At 42.9% G+C, this 24,635-nt stretch overlaps 1 protein-coding gene across 1 annotated transcript in view; it reads right to left on the reverse strand.

Annotated features, from left to right (window-relative positions):
• The window catches only part of myripb (myosin VIIA and Rab interacting protein b), a 426,990-nt gene that overhangs the window by 388,524 nt on the left and 13,831 nt on the right, over positions 1 to 24,635 (reverse strand). The window contains exon 2 of the mRNA XM_079862907.1: positions 11,050 to 11,231. Coding sequence (XP_079719033.1) covers positions 11,050 to 11,159 — 110 coding nt within the window. The 5' untranslated portion in view covers positions 11,160 to 11,231. The remainder of the gene's footprint in view (positions 1 to 11,049; positions 11,232 to 24,635) is intronic.

The raw sequence follows: 24,635 nt of genomic DNA on the forward strand, positions 1-24,635 counted from the left end.
GGTTCTGCACCATCCTGTTTTTCTACACGATCACCAGCAACATTTTTACTCAATACATCAGTAACAATGGGGACTACATCAGAGTTATCGACACAACCAGACAAACGTAATCGGTTACTAACGTAACCTCGGTTCTCTCTAGAGAGGGAACGAGTATTGCGTAAGTTGCTTACGCTACGGGGTAAAGTAATCTTTTCTCGAGATACTGAAGCCAAAAATTATCCTTAATTTTGTGTATATTGTCAACGCATTGCAGCAGCTGGCAGACCTAGAGCGGGCTTACTAGCGAGCTCATTGGCTGCTCTGCAGCAGCCTACCATCGAGCCCCGCGTGAGGGCGCGACGTCGCGCGGGGCTCGATGGTAGGCTGCTGCATTGCCCGCCAGAATGGGTGTGGCTTAGTGTATATAAGGACGGCTCGGAGGCTGCTTACCTGGTTTTCATCGACTGAAGCGATATCAGCTCGAAGCGGGCACGGCCGGTTACGCAATACTCGTTCCCTCTCTAGAGAGAACCGAGGTTACGTTAGTAACCGATTACGTTCTCTTACGAGAGGTTCTCTCGTATTGCATAAGTTGCTTACGCTACGGGAACCCCTTGTCAACGCCGTGCGCGCCCACATCAACCACATATATTCCCAAGGACACAGCCGGGGAACATAGATCAGTGGGAATAAGACGGCCAACCTGAGTGGGCCAGTTCATGTACATAAGCACACAGTATCCTGTGGTCAACACACAGAGCGACACCGCCGTACATACTGACACTTGGATAACTATATCACAGTGTAGTTCAGCCAGGGGAACTGAGATCGAGTGAGAGTAGCCTGCCCATGAACGGTTTAGAGCCGAACATACTCTACTACTAGACTGACAAAAGTCTAGCCTGCAGAGCGGGAACCTCTAGGTTGTAAAACCTAATAAATGTAGAGGGGGAGGCCCAGCCTGCCGCTGTACATATGTCATGAATGGAAATCCCGCTGGACCAGGCCCATGAAGAGGCCAGGCCTCTAGTGGAATGAGTCCTCACGCCCAAAGGGCACTGCAGGTCTTTAGACGTGTATGCAGCAGCGATAGCGTCAACAATTCACCTGGACAGACTCTGTTTCGAGGTGGCGAGGCCTTTAGTGCATCCACCGAACGAAATGAAGAGCTGCTCCGAGCGCCTGAAGGCAGCAGAGCGCGTGATGTAAACCCTCAACGCTCTAACAGGGCAGAGGAGGTCAGCATCAGCTTCGCCACTGGAGCCCGGCAGGGCTGATAGCGTAATAACCTGCGCTCTGAAAGGAGTGCCAACCACTTTGGGGACATAACCATGCCTCGGTTTGAGGATGACTTTAGAGTCATTAGGTCCAAACTCGAGACACGCAGTGTTAACAGATAACACATGTAGGTCACCTACGCGCTTAACTGATGACAGGGCTATCAGAAAAGCGGTCTTGAGCGAAAGGTATTTCAGATCCACAGTCTGCAGTGGTTCAAAGGGATGTGCTTTCATGGCCTCCAGGACCACAGAAAGATCCCACATAGGGACAGATGGGGGTCGCGGGGGATTCATCCTCCTAGCTCCTCTAAGGAAGCGGATGACTAGTTTATTCCTTCCCATTGCCTGGCCGCGCGTCGACTCCGCGAATGCCGCAATAGCCGCAACATAAACTTTGAGCGTGGAAGGGGACCTGCCCTTATCCAGCAGCTCTTGAAGGAAAACAAGTACCTCAGCGACTCCACAGGTTTGTGGATCAGAGCCTTTTGCTGTGCACCAGCTCGCGAACACCGACCATTTCGACGCGTAGAGCCTTCTCGTGGAAGGAGCTCGAGACTGCGTGATCGTGTTCACCACCCCTTCTGGCAGGCCAACTGGCATCCGTTAATTATCCATGCATGCAGAGACCAGCGCTCTGGATGAGGATGCCAAATCGAGCCGCCAGCTTGAGAGAGGAGATCTCTTCTCACCGGAATCGGCAACGGGACTAGATCCGTCAGCTGCATCAGCTCTGGGAACCAGACTTGATTCTCCCATCGTGGGGCCACAAGGAGCACTGAATGGCCCGCCTCCCTGATTCTCCTGATTACCTGTGGTAATAGCGAGATCGGGGGAAAAGCGTACAGCAGGCATCTGGGCCACGATTGGGCCAGCGCATCCTCATTCTTTGAAAAGAACCGTGGGCAGTGAGCATTGTCTTTCGACACAAACAGGTCGACTTTCGCTTTGCCGAAATGGTGCCACAGCAGCTGGACTATCTGAGGATGCAGGGACCAGTCCCCCGGGGGAACATTGTCCCTGGACAGCCTGTCTGGACCGTCGTTTAGGCATCCTGGCACATGCGTGGTTCCCAGCGAGAGCAGGGAGTGCTGAGCCCAAACTAGGAGGCGTTCCGCCAGAGCACTGAGATCCCTGGATCTGATACCACCCCGGCGGTTCACATAGGCTACCACTGATACGTTGTCCGTGCGGACCAGCACATGGTGGCCTCGTAGGTGTGGGAGGAAGTGCCTCAGCGTGTTCTCGACCGCCATCATCTCTAGACAGTTTATGTGAAGGCGCTTTTCCCGGTCTGACCACTGGCCAAAGACCGGTCTGCCCTCGAAAAGTGCGCCCCAACCCAGGTTGGATGCGTATGTCGAGATAACTTTTCAGCGTGAGATAGCTCCCATCATCACCCCAGATCGGTACCACTCGGCCGCTGTCCAGGGCTCCAGAGCTGAGACGCAGCTCTGAGTCACTCTGATGCGCAGACCGCCGAGAGCCCACGCTTGGTGTGGTACTCGTGCGTTCAACCAGCGCTGTAGCGGGCGCATACGTAGCAGACCCAGCTGAAGCACCGCTGCGGCTGATGCCATGCAGCCAAGCATTCTCTGAAAAGTTTTCAGGGGAACGAGGCTGCCTGTCCATAATGAAGTGGCCAAGAATCGAACGCGGCGCACACGCTGCGTCGACAGGTGAGCCGTCATAGACACGGAATCCAGATCTATTCCCAAAAAAGAGATCCAGATCTATTCCCAAAAAAGAGATCGTCTGGCTGGGCAGTAATGAGCTCTTGGTCCAGTTGACCGTGAGACCCAAGCTTTCCAGGTGGCTGAGAAGCAACGTTCTGTGAGATATCAACTCTATCTCCGACTGTGCTAAAATCAACCAATCGTCGAAGTAATTTCACGAGTTCACACTTACAAATAAGTCAGATAGAATAAATGCGTATTTGGCGTGCTGTCCGAGGAGAGGGCTCCGGGCTCGGTATTTGGCCCGAACCTAGAGTACTCCCCCCGTATTCCTGGCTGTAAAAGAATGAGCCAAGAGTGAGGAGTCGGGGTGGTGGAGGGATGCTGGAAAACTGTCAAGGAATGTTAGGTGAGTTGACAGAGAGGATATATATATATATATATATACTTCTTGTCATGCTGATTAGGGTAGACATAATTGTTTGATGACGAGCAGATTGGATTGATTATTTGAACGTGCTCCTCCCGAACTTTGTTTATAAAACATCATTTAATATTCGCATGCCCTGACTTCTGAGGGGAGCGAGAGCCGCGTCCATGCACTTCGTGAAGGTATGGGGTGCTAGGGACAGGCCGAAAGGGAGGACGGTGTATTGATATACCTGACCGTTGAAGGCGAATCTCAAGAATGGCCTGTGACGGGGTATTATCTGAATCTGAAAGTAAGCGTCTTTCAGATCGAGAGAGATAAACCAGTCCCTCTGGCGAATTTGCGCGAGGATTTGCCTGGTCGTGAACATTTTGAACTGTCGTCTGACGAGAGCTTTGTTCAAATGTCTCAGATCTAAGATCGGTCTGAGATCCACATCCTTCTTTGGAACGAGGAAATAACGGCTGTAAAAGCCTGACTCGCTCTGGGAAGGCGGTACTGGTTCTATGGCCCCCTTGCGCAACAGCTTTGCTATTTCTGCACGAAGCAGGTGTGCTACCTCTTGATTCACTTTCGTCTCAGTCCGCGCTAGAAAGCGCGGGGGATGGTGAGCGAATTGCAGTGAATAGCCCTGTGTTACTGTGTTCAGCACCCATTCTGACACGCCTGGAATAGCTTCCCACGCTTTCGCGTGCATAGCTAGGGGTCGAATAGCCTCTAGGTTCCGATCGCCACCTGGCGTGGGCTCGTGAACCTGAAACTGAGGTACCGGCGCGGCGAGCGCGCTCTCGATGCTTGAACACAACGGCGCACTGAAAGCGGCAGCTGGCCAGTTTACATGTAACGGGTTAGGGTTAGGAACGGGGAACATTTCATGGAGAAAACCCCGGGACGCGCGTGTAGCGTTGTGTTTATCAGTAAGCGTGAATGCTCGCGGGCAGGCACAGGACTTACATTTAACACACTGCCGGTGAATGCGGGCGGTGAGTAGGTGTGGGCGCTGAATTGTGGCCACATTCCCTACATCTAACACTCGAGCGGCGTACGCTGGCTTTATGAGAGTGGGCTCTGCGTGAGTGAGTGATACAGGGGGAACCGTGCTTGTGTGTAGGTGTGAACACTGGGAAGCGGGCACATTTTCTACACTCAAGACACCATCGACATGAGTCGGATAACCAGAAATTGAACTCTTTATGAGATTTCTCTGGGCTGCTGTAAAAAAGGCATTTGGGTGCAGGTGAGCGGGTACTGCAACGCGCTCGGTGGCTGCAAAGTACACATCTGCAGTCGCCTTTATTAAGGGAACTGACAGCGCGAAACGCTTTGATGGTGGTCCGGCCGCGGCGGGACTTAACCATCTTTTCCTCCTTGACGCTAGGAGGGCTTCGCGAGCTCAGGTGTCAGTGCAATCCTAGGCCGGGGAGGCGGCCTGCGGCGGCTAGCTGAGCGTGATCTCTGACGCGCGCCTTGGCGTCGATGCGAAGGCGGAGGGTGGGAGGGCTGTTGGGTAGAGCTCCGGGCAGGAGGCTGCTTTTGAGAGTGGCCTGCCGCGGAACTCGAGCGTCGAGGCAAGAAGAGCTTCATGGCCTGAGTGGTCTTCTGCACTTCAGAGAACCGGTCGACAATCCCACTTACAGCTGGTCCAAAGAGGCCAGACGGAGAGAGCAGGGCGTTGAGAAACACGGCCCGCTCAGCCTCCCTCATGTCTGCCAAAGTGAGCCAGAGATGCCTCTCTGTAACTGTGAGCGAAGCCATGCACCTCCCAATAGCCTGGGCCGCGGTCTTAGTAGCGTGCAGGGAAAGGTCCGTCGCGCTGCGTAAGTCCATGATGACGGCTTCGTCCGAGCCTTTCTCGTCCCATTGACGGAGGAGATCGGCTTGAAGGATCTGAAGAACCACCATCGCGTGCAGGTCAGAGGCAGCCTGTCCAGCTGCAGTGAAAGCGCGGCCGACAAGAGCTGAAGTGGCCCGGCAGGCTTTGGACGGGAGGGCAGCCTTTGTACGCCATCCCGCAGAGGGCGCTGTCCACTTGGGAGAGCGTCGAAGAGACGGAGGCGTGAAGTCTCGCGGAGAAAGGTGCGTTCCACGACTTCGAGAGCTCAGTGTGGAGCTCTGGCAGGAAGGGCGCTGACCTGGAGGCGGGCACGTGGCGGCGGCCAGGCAGAAAACACCCATCAAGCCTGTTGGGCGCGGGCTCCTCAGGCGGGGACCACTCGAGGCCGAGCTGGTCGACGGCCTTAGTGAGGAGGCGAATGAGTTCCGCATCCACGCTGGCCCGGGTTCCACAGGACTCCTGGAGCGAAGGGGAAGGATCCGAGTCTTCACTTCCTGAAGCCAGGAGGGAACAGTTGTCGTCAATGGCACCTTCGTCCGCTTCATCACCCGAGGCGGTGGCAGTGGCGGCAGCCGGCATCTGTGCGTCCGGAAGGGGAGGCGGTGAAGGAGATAGAGAGGCTCGAGGGGAGGGTTCTGGCGAGCGCTCGCATGCCATGGCAGGCTCCGGTAGCCTCTGAGAACGGCGCTTCTTTCTGTGCGGTCCAGAAGAGGCGGCCGGAGCTTCAGTGTCGAACAAGGCTAGTCGAGCCCGCAGGGTCAACATAGTCAAGTCCTCACAATGGACGCAGCCGCCTGAAGACAAGGTGAGGGCTGCGTGGTCTCGGCCCAGGCAGAGAGCGCAGATGATGTGGCGGTCTCCGTCGCTGAGCGGGGCTTTGCAAGAGCCACAGGATATACGAGGCATTTTGAGAAAAACGCCTTGCGTTCTTTTAGAGGAAAAAGTGTGTGTCGCAGTGGCGAACACACACTGCAGAGAAAAAGGATATGTCGCCGGATAGCGTAGCAGGCACGGATGGCTGAAGGCGGCGAGAATCGTCCGGCTTCCTCAAGCGCTGTCCTAGGCTTGCTGTTCGCTAGCTTCAACGACGGCGGCTTCCTCGAAATCCAGCGATGCGGAGAGCTTCGCTGAAGAGATGAAAATCAGGTAAGCAGCCTCCGAGCCGTCCTTATATAAGCTAAGCCACACCCATTCTTGCAGGTGCGACGTCACGCGGGGCTCGACGGTAGGCTGCTGCAGTTGCCGCAGAGCAGCCAATGAGCTCGCTAGCAAGCCCGCTCTAGGTCTGCTAGCTGCTCCAATGCGTTGACAATATACACAAAATTAAGGATATTCAGTATCTCGAGAAAAGATGACTTTACCCCGTAAAGTGATTCTAAAAATTAGAATCAAATCAAAACTCCAGACTTTATAAGAGTTGAAAACAACACAGTAACATTCTGTCCAGTCCTTTGTTCAATCTTATTTTTCCTACTTGAATAGATAGCTAATTTAGCTTGACCCAAGACAAAATTTACGAATTGACAATCAATTTGTATTTTCTGTACATATTTAGCACCCAAAACAAATATCTCCTTGGAAAAAGTATCATTAAAAGCATCAAAAAGACTTCTTAATACATCAAATAAGGGCTTTAATCTAGAGCACTCCATAAATGCATGAAAAACGGTCTCTCTTTTAAAGCAAAAAGGACATTCAGAGCTCACCTCAGGATTTAAAAAAGAAATAAAAGCATTGACAGCTATTGCTCCATGGAGAACTCTCCATTGTATATCTCCTACTCTCTTTGTTAATGGTGGCTTATACAAAACTCTCCATTCAGGCTTAACATTATCATGCAATTTTAATAAAGAACGCCATTGTGTATCCACTTTGTCATCTAAAATCTTCTTGTTAAAAACCAAAACACAAGCTTTGTACAAGACTTTCCCTGTAACCGAAAAGAAACCTAAACACAAAGACTTCCCAGTTTTTAAAAACAAACCCATACAATCATTTAGTTTTGGAGACAAGTATATAGTCGGAAAAGGGTCTTCAGTATTAGGAGTCTCTACTCCTGTACAATAGTCTGTTAATAATTGTCTCTCTTCATTTGTAAGAGCAGACTGCCACTTTGCCATCAGTTGAGCAACTATACGAGTTGAAAAAATTCCCAAATGAGATGCTGTTTGCTCAATGTTCATGAAATTAGGTCCAGCCACATTTAGCAGAAGTCTTAAGGTGGTGATCTTGGATTTGCAAAGGACATAATTTAGTCCAGGAAAACTGTGTTCAACAGCAGAAATATCCAAACGAGCTCCATGTATTATGGGTTCGTTTAACAACCAGAAGAGTGATTTCGTACACGGTGTCCTTTGTTGATTAAAAAGACTTCATACTTGAAAAAGATTTTGATAAAAAAATTGGCATATTGGAGGCATCCAGTTTTAGGGGGTCTAACAAAAAGAGAGATTTATCCATCTGTAGGCCTCCCAGACTCCGTAAAATAGCACATGCAGCCACTCTCCAACCAAAGTATAAGATAAGATGGCGCCGGTGTACATGGCATGCCATCTCTCGCTTTGCGAGTTTGTTTTTGTTCTATTCGTGATTATGTCTCTTTGTGTGATAAACTCCTCTGCCTTGATAACCTATGACCGGCAAATGCTTTTGGATATTAAATCATCAATGGACGGAGCAAGCTTTTGCACGCAGAAAGGATTTGGTTTCAATTACCTGCCACCTGGGCGCTCGCTCCCGTTCCACCTGTACCGACCGCTGTGCGCTTACAGACGTCGCAGGAGACGCGGGCGGCGAGGTGGCTTTGCGGTAAAGGCGAAGGCGAGTTTTACCTCCTCCAATGTGACCTACTCTCGTTTCCTCAAACCATCACTCAAATGGGAAGAAAGGTGGTCCTTCACCGGGAGCCCTTTTGAATTTTCTTATAAGTGGATTTTACCGGTGAGTCCATGCGACGGAGCCATATTTACATTTTTCTGTAAATACTGGTCAAGATTACTCTCAACCTGCCCCTTTGCTCAGTGGAGTTCCACAGGGGTCCATTCTCGGCCCAATTTTGTTCTCTTTTTATTTGTTACCCCTTGGGTCAATCTTTAGCAAGCATGGAATCCCCTTTCACTTTTATGCAGACGATATGCAAATCTATCTCCCTCTGAAAAAGAACAGTAAGAACCAAATAGAGTTGTTGTGGGACTGTATACATGACATCAAATAATGGTTATCTTTAAAAATTTTAAAACTAAATGAAGAGAAAACTTTGTGTGAAAAAGTTGTGTGGTTTGGAGTTCCTAATAATTTTGTTGATCTGGGTGATTTAGCCCCCTTCTGTAAGCCATTAGTGCGAAATTTAGGAGTTCTCTTTGACAGTGATCTCAAGTTTGAGAAACACATTTATTCTGTGGTTAAGTCTTGTTTTTATCATTTGAGATTAATAGCGAAGGTGAAACCATTTTTGTCCACGTGTGATCTCGAAAAACTTATTCATGCTTTTATATTTACAAGACTAGATTACTGCAATTCATTATATGTCGGCATAAATAAAACATTGATTAATCGTTTACAACTAGTCCAGAATGCTGCTGCGAGGCTTTTGACAGGTACTCGTAAGAGAGACCACATTACCCCAGTTTTGAGCTCTTTAAAATGGCTACCGATCGACTACAGAATAAATTTTTAAATTGTATTTTTTGTTTATAAATCATTCCATGGTATGGCTCCATTGTATTTGGCAAATCTGATTAAGAAACATGAACCAAAACGGTCTTTGAGGTCAGCTGACCAGCTGATTTTAACGACTCCTTGAACAAAACGGAGAAGTGGAGATCGAGCTTTTGTAGCAATAGGAAACCTACACTAAAAAATGGAACCTACACTAACTGTTTTTAAACACAAGCTTAAAGAATACCTCCTAGCATCAGCATTTAATGGGGTATAGTAGTTGTTTTAGTAGGCTATTAAACTGAGGGGTTTATTTTGCTGTTATTTAACTGTGGTGTTAATGTTGTGTGTTTTATAGTTGTCTATGTGTTTTGTACAGCACTTTGTTCAATGACCAGTTGTGTAAAAGTGCTTAATAAATAAATAAATGAAATGAAATGAAATGAAACGAAAGTAGCTTGACCCCGAAAGAAGCCTTTGTATAAACTGTAAACAGAAAGCTGATGTTCTGCTTTGCAAGTTTATCAGTCCCTGTCCACCTTCTTCTTTAGACAAAAATAAAATGCTCTTGGTAATCCAGTGTAATTTATCCCACAAAAAGTCCACCAGTAAGGCTTGAATTTCAGTCATAATTTTCACAGGTGGATCTATACATGCCAGCTTATGCCAGAGAGAGGATGCAATTAAATTATTGACAATTAAAGTAACCAACTCAACAAAATGCATCCTATACATATGAGAATAATCACACACACACACACACACACACACACACACACACACACACACACACACACACACACACATATATACACACAAAAGTATTACTTCTTCACAAGTCAGCTTGAACTAAGATGAACTGGATGCTCTAGTCAAATGAACGAAAGATACATTAAAATGAATTAGTATTTCATGATGAAATATTATCTAAAACTCAAAAGACAATAAAACGTGACTAAAAAACATGATACAAATACACAACCCAGTTGAGAAGCACTCAGAAAATACACTGGACATGAAAATATATCCTTTTCCACAGACAGTGAGGCCGTTAAGTGGTTTTTGTCATGCTGTTGACTCATCAAAACAAGAAGCCAAAAGATCAAGACCAAAGTGAGTCAAGTCTGACAATGTTAAAAATTATAAAATCTCAAGATCCATAACCTCTGCCCTCCAACAATCTAACCCTGCAACAAACTGCCAAACTGAAGTGGATAACTGATGGATAAGTAGAACCATATTTTGGCCGTAAGAACAATCCACATCCACATGTGCATTCCACCAAGGAAATGTAATAGCAATAATTTTCCGTTCCACAGCTTTAGAACATAAATATCATACATCAAAGTTACTGCCCTGTGTTAAGTTATTCTCTGCAGAGTGCACTAAAATTTCTGAATGCATCAATAAGACAAAAGAAAAAAAAAGAAAAGAAAAAAAAAGAAAAGAAAAGACCAGCAACACCAATAAGAGATAAAGACAGATAGCAAAAACGAACCGTATGAAAATATATGGGTTTCCAAATTGGTATTAAAGTGATAGTTCACCCACAAACCCACTCATTTACTCACTATCATCTTATTTTCATTATGCTCATTAAGATTTTTTTTATTATTTTTTTTTTCATAAACTTTTGTTGTATATAAAAACTTGACTTATATAACTGGCAAAATGTTCAGGTTGCTCTTATCTATTCAACAAAGGTAGCAGCTTGATCTGTTGAAGACAAAGAGAACCATAAAAAAGTACCGTCATAGTGGTCCATATGATTTGTGCGCAATATCAAGTTTTCTAAAGTTTTGTTTAAGAAACAAAGCAAAATGTAAGATGCTATTTGCTGAAAATCATGCCCCTATTGTAGCTCTTAAATTTCACATTTGCACTTAATTCAACTCATCACATCATTATTGGCCACAAGACCTCAAACCTGGCACAGCACATATTGAGGCACTCTCTTTGAATTAGCATGAGAGCAAATTATGACAACATTTTCACTAAAGGAGGCTTATAGATGGCAACAACAGGAAATGAGTGTCATCAGAGCAACTTCACTGAGTGCCTTATTTTTCCTCATCAGCCAATGCAAACAAACACACAAACACAATCTCACAATCAGATACGCACTTAAGAACTGCAAGTTCTAAAACTTGCGAAAGAAATCAAATCTTGACTGATGTCTCACATTACTGTTACCTGAGTCTCTCCTCTTCCTTCTTACGGAGTTGCATATCCCTCTGCACCACTCTGAGCACATGCTCTGCTTCATCATTGCTCAGACCGGACAGGTCCAGTTTACGTCCCATCACTGCTTCAGAGTCAAGGGTCAAGACGCTGGAACCACAAATGGTTGTGCTTAAATACTTTCAAGCTAAAGCCTGGAGGTGAGGAATAAAAGAGAAATTAAAGTCATTCTGTGTTCTATAGGTCAAAATTTTCTATACAGTAGATTAGTGGCATCAAATCTTTAAAAGCATTTGTTTTCTCAGTTACATCTGTGGAATAATCAGTGTTTGTTACTTTTGGGTGGACAGAAATCCTGATTATAAAGTCTATTTTTGTGATTTCAACTGTTTCATATAATCTTTTAAACCGCACATTAAAAAAAACACCACAAACAAAGAAAAATACGGTTCGCTTGTATTGCGTCGCCAGACGCATTGGGAAAACTCCTTTTTCGCAGAATACCAAAGCCTTATTGAATCATGCAGTGAAATTGCACGAGCCAATGGCTGTGCAGCAGAACTGCACAAACCTATGGCGCTAAATATCTAGCTATATATCTACCCATCTATATAAGTTGGCATTTCGCCGTAGGATCTCAGAATAATTCTCCTTCAGCTATGAAGATCTTCTCCTCGCTGGACAGAAGAAGCCTTCTCGCCATCGAACAAGAGCAGCAGAGAAAGATGATTTAGCGACGCCCTGCAAGCAAGCTGACAAGCATGGACGTGTAGAAATTAAAGCTGAAGCTCCAATCTCCTCCTGAAAATCCCCCAAAAAGTCTGTTGGTGCCTCAGCCACTTCCTTTAGAGAAGCTGTCAATCATAACTGTCAATCATGATTTCATTACACATTCCCGTTTTTATAGCATCAAATAATTAAGACCAAACTTATTTAAAAAAACAAACACTTAAACTTACATCAGCGTGATAAAAACTACCTAAAAGGACAGAAAACATCTTTGTAAAAAACTATTTTGAAGTGTAATTTGATTGTTTAGTTTCCATCGCGTCCATTAGACTACATGGAAAGGGTGGGGATTATGACCTATGCTGGGACCAACCAACGGGGGGCGATCGAGACGCGTTGGCATCGGGGCAATGTGTCCTCAGAAGAATGGTTTCACATGATTCACATGATCTGGAGTATGTTCGGGAGGGCAGAGGTCAACCTCTTCACCTCAGAAGACAAGTCTCACTGGCCAATATTTTTCTCAAAAGACAAAGATGCGCTGGCCCACAAATGGCCCAGCCTTACTCTATATGCCATTCCCCCGGTCGCGCTGCTTCCTCAGGTAGATGGATCAGGGAGGACAGACACGCAGTCCTTCTGGTGGCCCCTCTCTGACGGAACCGGTCATGGCTCCATTGGTCCGTAGCCAATTCCCCTATGCTCCTGTGGCCGGCCAGTCTACAGGCAGGCACAACTTAGTTGTTTGTTTTCTGAAGGGGGCCAGAAGGCTGAACCCATCTAGTCCCCTCACTATTCTAACAAGGGTCCTTAGGGCCCTCAGGGGCCCTCCCTTCGAGTCGCTCTAGTCGGCCGAGTTGTGATCCCTTTCGCTAAAGACGACCCTCCTGCTATCCATAGCATTGGTCAAGCGAGTGGGTGACTTGCAAGCCCTCCCTTGTGGCTCCGACATAGTAGTACCTTAGTCTTGGACGAGTACCTCGCCCTATCTTAGCCTTGCTGCCTTCAGGGCCATATCCTCAAGTGTCTTAGGCCAGGGCCATAGAACAATTGTCGTTCAGCAATTATATCATGGCACTATTGGACTGGATTCACAATGTGTCTAGCGACCCAATACCATTGAACCGTATCGATAGGTAACGTACTTGATTACTAACGTAACCATGGTTCCCAGAGATAACGGGAATAAGTATTGCACAGCTGGCCATACTATCATGCTGCACAACTCGGCGTTAGTCGTTTCAGTCAAACTATTCTGAGATCCTACGGCGAAATGCCTGCTTATATAGATGGTAGCCCCGCCCATTTCGGAGGGCTTCAGCGCCATAGTTTTGTGTATTTCCGCTGCACAGCCATTGGCTCGTACAGTTTCACTGCGTGATTTACTGTAACAAGGTTTCAGTATTTGGAGAAAAAGGAGTTTTCCCAATGCGTCTAGCAACAAAATACTCTTTTCCATTATCTCAGGGAACTAAGGTTACGTTTGTAACCGAGTACGTTTCTTTACAGAGGGACCATATAAACAGATATAAATGCACAAACATAAACCCATAAAATACATTTATACTAAAAAGTTCCTGAAATGCAAGTCGGTTATCTTTAACAAGCAAACAGGCTGTCTGAGATAAGAGCACAGAGCACACGTGGATTTGGAGATGCACTGATGTGCTCAGCTAGGCTACAGTTATCGGGAGATTCTAACTGTGGGCCAAGATGTCTCTCTCTCTCTCTCTCTCTCATTAAAGTCCTACATGGGGAGGGGATAGAAGAGATCAGGACAATTCAGAATGGGTTCAGCAGAGGTGAACAATAAAAGGCAGACAGATAAGATAAAGAGGGTGAGAGAAATATGCAGTATAACAAACAGGAAGGCTACAGTACATTAGTCAGGATTTTTATAGGACATATCAAACATAGATGTTTATTCTGCTAACTGAGCTGTTGGGGTGCACATTAATGGGGGTACTGTGTGTGTGGCTGCTTATTGATAAAGAGCCATGAAATAAAATAGGAAACAAGAGGAGACTGTGTGGAAGGAGGTGGGCCAATTATAGGAAGAGACAGAGATGGTATTACAGAGAAGGAGAGGGGGAGAGATGCTGACAAAGAGAAGGAGAGAGAGTGTATGACGTTAAATGCAGCCTCTGGGTGATGACTCAGTCAGCTGTGCCCTTTAAGCTCCACCAATCACATTACACTCCACCTGTTTACAATCTTCTCTCTCACACACATACAACAAATGCACACACATACACACAAAGATATATAGGGAACTATTTTCTTGCCAGCATTTCAGAAATAATAAAATATGCAGAAGTCTAATTTCACACACAAGTACCCAAAACTCATCACACACCTCTATATTAAAAAAATCCTGGAAAGATTTTCACAAAAACTTTTTCAGTCTGATAGATGCATCCAATAGTGCTACCTAACTATGCATAGCCTGGGTGCCAGCCCGAACCCCGCCCACAACATTTTTGGGTCGGGAAGTTCGGTCTGGACTCGATCCGTTGAGGAGTAATTATGCTCGGCTCCCAAAAGGCCGAGCCAATCAAATTGCCAGGGCGGGCTTTAATCGATGATGGACAGATGATCTGCGGTTACGTAATCACCCACGTCACCAAAGAGCGCTTGATTTGAATTAGTTTACAACAAAGACGACTGCAGCTGGAGAATTGAGATTTCACGAGTTCACACTTACAAATAAGTCAGATAGAATAAATACGTATATGACGTGCTGTCCGAGGAGAGGGCTGTGGGCTCGGTAGCCATACCCCCCCCCTACTAGGTAAGTTGACAGAGTGAATATGCTTCCTCATGCTGATATAGGGTAACGTTAGACATGGTATTGTTTGATGACAAGTTGATATTGGATTGATTATTTGTACGTGCTCCTCCCGAACTTTGTTTATGAAACATCATGTGTAGATTCCGCCATCGCGTCTATTATAGAAGATATCCACAGCGCATTCATTTTAAAAGAGGAACAGAGAGCCGCGACATTTTGTTGGTTGAAAATATGAATGAAGAACATGCGTCATTTACTCCGTTGCTCTGATTGGTTGTAGGTCTATCCAATTGAGTGCAGAGTTTTTTTTTTCCTGGTTCGGTTGAGACGCCCCATAATCAAATCTCTATGGAGCAGTATCAGACTCACATTCTGACTAGAATATGAGTATGACGAAGTCAGGCTAAACTATGCATATACTAGACAAAAACTTACCACTTAATAAATCGCCTGATTAACAGTAAATTATTTTTGTTTGACATGTGTTTCTGTAGAGATTCAGCTCACCTGTAGAGTTAAATCCGTGTAGGAATGAGGTTGTAATGCATGAAAAACATGCAATACAATTGTAAATGTCCATAGGTTATAGGCTAAGCTAGCAGGCTAATCGGCTAACAATATGCTAGGCTGGTAATCTAATAGGTTTTTGCAAAACATAAGCAAAAAAAAAAAAAAAAAAATTCCAAAGACCAATAAATGTTTAAATTCACAATCTGTAGCATTGCTTATCATATGTAACATATAATTTAAAAAGACAGTCAAAATACACTTTTTAAAGGATTTCTAATCAGACACTGAATAGAGTACCTAAAAGTTATTTTTATATATTGTCATTTTATTTATTTATTTATTTATTGGCTAGTGTGTAGCACATTGATGATGAAAAAAGAAAATATTTTGCAGAATGAGAAGCAATAATAATACAGCACAGGGGAATGTGTGTACTGCAGATGAAGGTTGTTCTAGAGGCCACTGTCACAATCAAGATTCCTGGTGGACATCTCAGCTGCAGCACATGCATACAGTATACAATGACCCAACATAACCTTGTTGTTTTGTAAACACCATCTGTTCATAGTCGAAAATTCACTTACTGGGTACAGGTTATTAAGAAAAAAAAATACATAAGCTCTTTAATCTATAACAAAACTGTGTCACTCTCTTTGTAATGGTTTACCGTTTGTAAAGGCTGCATGATTTAAGGTATCATTCATGTCCATAGCACACACAGCATCAGTAATAGTAATGTTGGCATTAGCAAGCACTAATCACTGTTCAAAGTGTTAATCATAATGGCATGGAGGTTAATTTGCGAATGGGGCAAGTTAAATTACTATGTAGCCATAATCAAAAACACTTTTAGCTCACCTTTGCCGATGACAATGCCCAGGTTTCATAAATAACAGTCTGCCATTTTCTTAGAAAGATATCAGGTATAAATTCCCCCTACAAATAAGAAACATGGTGTGGAGTAATTGCTTTTCTCTCTTTGTCATTTGGGTCGTTTGTATGCACTAAATTATGAAACTGGTGAGAGGAAGAAAATGTGTTCTCTTTTAGGCTCAAACTTAACTATCCCAAACGTAAGACTATAGCCTCCGTTTCAGCTCATGCTGCAGTGTTTGATTGAAGTATCATTTTTCAGAGCTGCTCAAAAAAAGAGTTGGATCACAGGATTCTTGCTGCCACACGCTAGTCGCCGTGGAATCATGCTTTAGATTAAAAATTGTGCCCATGATGTTAAAACTTAGTTTGAGTACATTAAATACATTTAAGTACATTATCTGGAAAGCACTGTGTTTTAATGATCACTTTAGACTCACAAACGTTCAAAATCATAAACAATGGGAAAACATCTTCTGCACATTGTTCTAACATTTTAACACTGTAGCGAAAGCAAAAACTCTAAACATTATCTATACAACAAACCCATATATTATTAAATTATAGAATAATATAATCATCTAAAACATTTTTCACTTTGCATGTCAGGGGTAATTAACAGTCAGCTGGTCATTATCTCAATTTATTACATGGCTCTGTGGAATACTTGATTCTGATTGGTCAATCGCGCCATCCAGTGGTAAGTTATTCCCAGATAACAACCGCTCTAAACAGATAACGCAGGCTCATCCGGGTCACTGAATTCAGCAGTGCTATAGCCTACGCCTGCTAGGAATGTTTTTCCTTCGTGGAAGTTTTGCGTTTGGTGAGCTAATAAAATATTAAAACTCAGTCAAATCAATATTTTGTGTACAGTTATTTAAGTATGCCATCCAGTATCGTGGACTCACTCTCTCATGTTTCATACAAACGCAGCTGCTGCCATTTTGTGACTATTGATTTGTACAAACAGGAACGATTTTAAAACAGTTTAATCTGAAATCAATACAGTAATTATGTGGTGAAATGCTGTGTAATAAGTGATATGAATGACTGTATACCGTATCTCTAAAATGTCCGTTTAGTTTGAACTTTCTGCGCTGCAACGGTTCTCTCTGCGCAAGCTTTGCGTTTAAAGACCTAATAAAATATTTCAACTCAGATCAATATTTCGTGTCTAATTATTTACTTATGTGGCAAGTAGCCATGTAATAAGCGGGATAATGTACATCCAGCCGGTGGTTCTCTCAAAATAACCCCCTTCAGGCTGATCCTCCGCTTCGCGTCGGGGTCCTCATCATCCTGTCGGGGGTTATTTTGAGAGAACAACCAGCTGGATGTACATTATCCCTTACATAAACCACAACTGAACCTCAATACAGGTCTTAAATCACCCTGAATGGGTTTATTTTGCAATTATGACTGCACATTGTCCAGCTTTTTTACATGACTACTTGGCAAGGAAATAAATAAATAAATGGACATGAAATATGGATTTGAGAAACACAAAACGATTATATTGTGCTCTCGTAATGTACAGTGATCAATTAGGCAGTTTAACAGTCATCATATAAAAATATTTGACCACAGAATGCTGAGATTGGCAAATCAGAATGAATTATTCCAAAGAGCTGAGTAATAAAATACTATAAGAAAAGGTATAAACACTAATTCAATGGTTAAACAGCTATGAAAACCCTACCAACATACAATGTCTAAAATGGGTACTAGTACTATGGGTAAAGTAAGTCACTAACTCTCCCCTCTCTTGTGACCAAATCTCCTTCACAACAGTACTAATAATCCATAAGCAGTCCTGTGACCCTTTCTTAACGGTGTGTGTTCTGTACATCCCCAAAACAATGCAGCGAAAACAGCAGGCATTAGTCTGTCATTATACATTGTCATGTTGAATCAAAGCAGCTGTGCAGGCAGGTTGGCTCAATGCATGTAGAGAGGATGATTCATTGACCTGTCTTCATCCACCACTAACGCAACCATGAGGCAAAATGAAGTGACAAACAGATGTTACATTCACACAATGCATTCTTCGCAAACACTCTTTGTGTTCAGCTGGGATTTACAGTGCAACACTACTGCAATTGTGCAAAAAAGTATGAATGAATGTAAAAACAACAGCTCTCTCTCTGGGAAGAATATAGCATCACAATAATCAGAAGGGGGAAAGTATGGCAAGCTGTTGTAACATTTATTCCTAAAAACTATATTTACACTGAACAAAATTATAAACACAACACTTTTGTTTTTGCCCCCATTTTTCATGAGCTGGACTCAAAGATCTAAGACTTATTCTATGTACACAAAAGGTCTATTTCTCTCAAATATTGTTCACAATTCTGTCTAAATCTGTGTTAGTGAGCACTTCTCCTTTGCCGATATAATCCATCCTCCTCACAGGTGTGGCATATCAAGATGCTGACTAGACAGCATTATTATTGCACAGGTGTGTCTTAGGCTTGCCACAATTAAAGGCCACTCTAAAAAGTGCAGTTTTGCTGTATTGGGGGGGGGGGGGGGGGGGTCCGGGGGGTCCGAAAACCAGTCAGTATCTGGTGTGAGTACCATTTGCCTCACGCAGTGCAACACATCTCTTTCGCATAGAGTTGATCAGGTTGAGATTGTGGCTTGTGGAATGTTGGTCCACTCCTCTTCAATGGCTGTGCGAAGTTGCTGGATATTGGCAGGACCTGGAACAGGCTGTCGTATACGCCGATCCAGAGCATCCCAAACATGCTCAATGGGTGACATATCCAGTGAGTATGCTGGCCATGCAAGAACTGGGATGTTTTCACCTTCCAGGAATTGTGTACAGATCCTTGCAACATGTGGCCGTGCATTATCATGCTGCAACATGAGGTGATGGTCGTGGATGAATGGCACAACAGTGGGCCTCAGGATCTCGTCACGGTATCTCTGTGCATTCAAAATACCATCAATAAAATGCACCTGTGTTCGTTGTCTATAACATACGCCTGCCCATACCATAACCCCACCGCCACCATGGGCGACTTGATCCACAAAGTTGACATCAGCAAACCGCTCACCTACACAACGCCATACACGCAGTCTGCCATCTGCCCTGTACAGTGAAAACTGGGATTAATCCGTGAAGAGAACACCTCTCCAAAGTGCCAGACACCATCGAATGTGAGCATTTGCCCACTCAAGTCGGTTACGAAGACAAACTGCAGTCAGGTCGAGAACCCGATGAGGACAACGAGCATGCAGATGAGCTTCCCTGAGGCGGTTTCTGACAGTTTGTGCAGGAATTCTTTGGTTATACAAACCAGTTGTTGCAGCAGCTGTCTGGGTGGCTGGTCCTGAAAAGCTCATGAAAAATGGGGGCAAAAACAAAAGTGTTGCGTTTATAATTTTGTTCAGTGTACAATACATCTAATAATAATAATTTGTTTAATTTATATAGCGCTTTTCTGGGTACTCAAAGCACTTTGCATATGGAAGGGGGAATCTCCTCAACCACCACCAATGTGAAGCATCCACCTGGATGATGCGACGGCAGCCATATTGCCCCAGAACGCCCACCACACACCAGCTTATTGGTGGAGAGGAGACAGAGTGATGAAGCCAATCATTATATATGGGGATTTTTAATGACCACAGAGAGTCAGGACCACGGTTTAACGTCTCACCTGAAGGATGGTGCTTTTTGACAGTATAGTGTCCCCATCCCTATACCTGGGCGTTAGGATCCACACAGACATCCTTCCCCTAGGAGGTCTCCCATCCTACTAACCAGGCTCAATCCTGCTTAGTTTCAGTGGGCAACCACTGAAGCTAAGCAAGTAAAGTTCATTCAGCAGATGGAAATTAATCAGTTTTATTTGCATGCAAGCAAGAGCTGAAGTGAAACGCAGAAAAGAAGAAAAAGAACATGTTTATGGTTGTGCAGTAGCGAACCGTAGCTTGACAGGCAAACAGTACAGTGAGAGTTATCAAAAACAAAAATGCAAATCCTCATTACAAACAATTGCATTCACACATCATCGGTGTGTGTAATTCAGTGGAATATGGTGACAAATGGCCAGGTTGCAAAAACATATGACAAATAAAACCATCAAAATTTAATGTAAGCCAATGTATCATGACAGCGCTCATAGCAAAGCAAATTACAGTGAACCCACCACAAACAAGCAATGTTATAATAAATAATATTATTAGATTGGCACATCAGCCAATTAAATGTATGTAACAGACTTTAATAAACTTATGACTATTATGTCTATTATGAGGAATTACAGCAAATGTGCATAATGGTACTGAGTTGGTAAATTTACTGACCAGAGATTCTGCAAAATGACTGTTTTATCCAATAAAGCTTAACATATATAAAATGCTGGTGCGGTGGCCTATTAGATTTTAAAACTATTAAACTTATAGTTAAAAGTTATAGATTTTTAACTTACCCAAACAGCAAACAATTCCAGCAGTAAAGCTTTTGCTTCTTGGTTGATGCTGTCATCCAGGAAAATCACTTGTAACTGATGGGGTTGCAATGCTTTCAGAAGCTTTGGTTTTCTGCACCAAATTAAGCTCTGGTGTAGGTCTTCCTTTGCCAATTAACTCCAAAATTTCATTAAAAGTTCATCTTGAAAATGGTGTGGATAAAAAAAAAATTAGCAACAATGTCCTCCTCACTAATGTTACATGCGGTTTCCATAGTGAACAGCGCAAGTATTTTATCAGCTTTTTTCCACAAATAGTTTTCCCGAAGGCAGGCAAATTTGTCAAAGTTAGTGATGAAAAACCCCACCCATTTAGAGGGACGATATGATTTGTGCATTTTACTGTCATTTTAAATTACTCTATCATTGATTTACTATTGCTTGGCCCTCTGTAATTTTAAATAGCTGGACAACCTATCACAGAGCTGAAAGCGTTAGGTGGAAAAATTCTAATAGGGAGAAATTTAAAGTAACAACATGTAGCTTTTCAACCTTCATAATATATTTCCAAGACCCTTGTGATAGTACATCGACTTACAATAGGTTGAATGAGACGTCTGCCAGAGCCTGACGGGGTCTGTATCGCTTTTACTGGCACTATGTAACTTCGCGGTGCGGGTAGTAACCAGCGCTCAAAAAGAACTACAAAATTCGACTGCTTTACGGCATACGTCACTTCGCCCACCACTTCCTCAAATGTGGCCAACCAGCGCGTTTGTTTTCGTGCGTCTGTTTTCGTCATGGCTGAAGCAGCAGCGAAACGTAAGAAGTCCAAGGTTTTGTCGGAGTAGAGTCGGAAGAGGAAAAGGGAGAGTGATAAACTGAAAGGCAGGACGAGGATTAATATGGGTCGAGCGTTTGCTCGCTGGCGTGAGCTAATGGAGGAGGAGTGTTACCAGACCGATGCTGACTTGGCCGTCATGCTGTTGAACTAGTAAGTAACTGTAAATTGCTTGCATACTATCTTTAGTTTTTCTAATCTGTTGTCTGCCTGGCTACGTTACGGAAACTATCTGGTCCTCCATTTATTTATCTTCATGAATCAGCTAGTAGATGAGCGAATTATCAATCTGGTAGCTAGTAAACACTAACATGCGTTAGTTTTAGATGGTTAGGATGCTATCGCTATCATTCTCGTTCAGATTTGAGCATTGTAATCGACATGCAAATCGCAAATGTTTGAGTTAAAATGTTTAGTCTACTAAATATGTATAAATTATAAAAGGAGGAAGATTAATAATATTATCATTGCCCATATGAAAAAAAAAACTACATGCTTCATATACAGTAACCGTAAATCATTTTACGACAGCGGTAATGGACAATTCCGCTTCCAACCTGTAGGGCGACCGCAGAGGAAAAGTTCCATGTTGTTGCTTTAACTCTTTCATTTAACTCTTCACATTCCAACACAAACTGAATAGGCAGATTTGTAGAGTTTATTTCCTATCATATTTTATTTAGATGTTTATTTTCAAATTACACATTCCTAAAATAAAATTAGAACTGTTGATTTTTTTTATTAAAAAAAAATATTTTGGTTGTTTAAAGGTGCATTGCGCAAGTCTCTGAGTATTTGCAGAACTATGCCCCCTCTGGCGACAAGCGAAACTGCAACCAGAGGTGTGCACGCTCATGGACCACACGCATGTGTCTTTGTCTTACGTGGAGTTTGCGTTGGGGTTTGGAATGGACTACAAGCCGGTCTCTTTGAATCCATCTTCTACTTTTGTCGCTCGAGTTGTCTTCACTGATACGGAGAATGGCGGCGAATACACAAACCTGCCAGACATAGCCAGGTGAGCGTGACGTCACGCACAGTCTCAAATTCCGTCCCGAATCCCTCTTATTTATTTTACTGTACAGGATTATAGAGGCAATCGCAGTGATCAGAGAAGGGCTCATTCAGCCCATCAGGCAATTGTTTAACCCTCTGGGGTCTGGGGTGTTTTTGGGGTCCTTGAGATGTTCTGACATGCCCTGACATTTGTGCTTTTTTCAGTTGCTTATAAATATATTAATGGCAAAGGTGTAAATTCACTCTATATAGCACAAACAGGACTACCATAATATGTGAGCCACATGTATGTACATGTTTTCATTTTTGAGAGAATAATGTTTATGCATGGTTATTGAAAAAACTAAAAATGAAAGTTTCTGAAATAAGGCCACAAAACACATACTAAATATGTAATTTCATCCTGCCTAATCATTCACATAAAACGATACATTGATTTAAGTTTTGTGAAACACTTTTAGTTTGGAAAGCCAATATGCGGATGGGGCGTAAACGATCCAACAGCATCATGCATATTTAGTAGTTCACACCTGATGAGACAATGTCCCTGCATACTTAATGAGCCATTCATTCAGGTGTGTCACCAATAGCTAACTTAAATATACAAGCTTCATAAAAATGATCATTCTAGAAGAAAATTTCAGATGGCATTTTCAGATGGCATATATATACACACACTACCAAATTGGTTCACAGTTGGAAGCATCGCAATTTTTTTTTATTTTTCCACAAATTGTGCTTGCAAATTGTATAATATCCAAGGAAAACATGTCTAGTAATTGTGCAGTTAATTCTCATACTGTATTTTCAGTTTTGGAATATTTATCCTCTCCCCAAATTTGTCACCAATAAAACACAATACAAATTATTTAAAGAAAAAAAAATATTTACCTTTTAATAGTTTGTTTCATCTACCTTGTAAATATATGTTTTTTATTAAAAAGGTTACAATTACAATAACAATTCAAGTGTAATCTTTCTTTGTAAAAACTAAAGTATACAAAACGTAGGTAACACTTTATATTACGACCCGCAAACAACTGCGTAAGTAAACCGAAATTACGGTGTACGTTTCTGTAATTATAGTGTACTTCCGTGTAGGTATAAGGGAACAATATGTTAAGTTTTGGGTAATAAAGGGGTAACAAGCAGATATACAACCTGCAAAGAACTTCGTAAGTAAACCGAAATTACGGTGTACGTTTCTGTAATTATAGTGTACCTCCGTGTAGGTATAAGGGAACAATATGTTAAGTTTTGGGTAATAAAGGGGTACAACCAGATATACAAGCAAATTATTTATAATGTAATTATTTTAAAACTAACAGGTACCTATTCTGTTAATATATCCCAGGCAAAAATTGTACGTCTGTTGTATATAAAAGTTTTTATCACATTTCTGGAAAAATATGTCTTTGTGCAATGTAGTTACAGGGTAATTTTGACATCTGTGGGTTGTAAATTATATATATATATATATATATATATATATATATATATATATATATATATATATATATGGCTGTATGTAAGCACAGTATGATAAAAATTTAATCTGAAACAATTTTATAAACAGCTGATTTCGAAAAACATTGGCAATGCTATTTATTGGCTTTTCTTACTAAACTACTTAACATTTAGCCAAAAAAAATAATAATTCTGCTATGACTTTAATTTAGAACGTACCATGTAGTACTTATACTTACCTTATCACATTGTATTGCAATGCCACTTAAATGTCAGGGCAAATATACTGTGTAATTAAAAGTTTTTTTTATTTTTTTTATAAGAGTAGCTTACCTTTCTCTGTAATTACTGTGCAAATAGTGTTGTTTCGTATTGTTACATAGTAAGTAGTGATTGTTACCCGTTTCAACTGTGTATTTACAGGGTAAGTGTAACTCATGCGGGCTGTAAATTAAAGTGGCGCTTGTTACCCCCTTGTTCTGTGTAGTTACAGGGTAAGTGTAACTCCTGCGGGCTGTAAATTAAAGTGGCGCTTGTTACCCCCTTGTTCTGTGTAGTTACAGGGTAAGTGTAACTCCTACGGGCTGTAAATTAAAGTGGCGCTTGTTACCCCCTTGTTCTGTGTAGTTACAGGGTAAGTGTAACTCCTGCGGGCTGTAAATTAAAGTGGCGCTTGTTACCCCCTTGTTCTGTGTAGTTACAGGGTAAGTGCAGTAAATATACAATAAAGGATCCAATTTAATTTCTGACTTTTATTTTACAAAAACATTTCAAAACACTTTTTCATCTTAATAAAACATTGTCTTTTCTACAGTATACTCAAACAACAAAGTAACACATTATACCCCCCAACCCCTTTATTTGCTTCTCTTGCTTTTCTTCTTCTTTCTTTTCTTGCTCTTCTTTTTCTTAACTTCCACAGGGGACTCTGAAGTTGAGGAGTTGA

This window comes from Squalius cephalus, assembly GCF_949319135.1.
Source record: "Squalius cephalus genome assembly, chromosome: 25".
NCBI lineage: Eukaryota > Metazoa > Chordata > Actinopteri > Cypriniformes > Leuciscidae > Squalius > Squalius cephalus.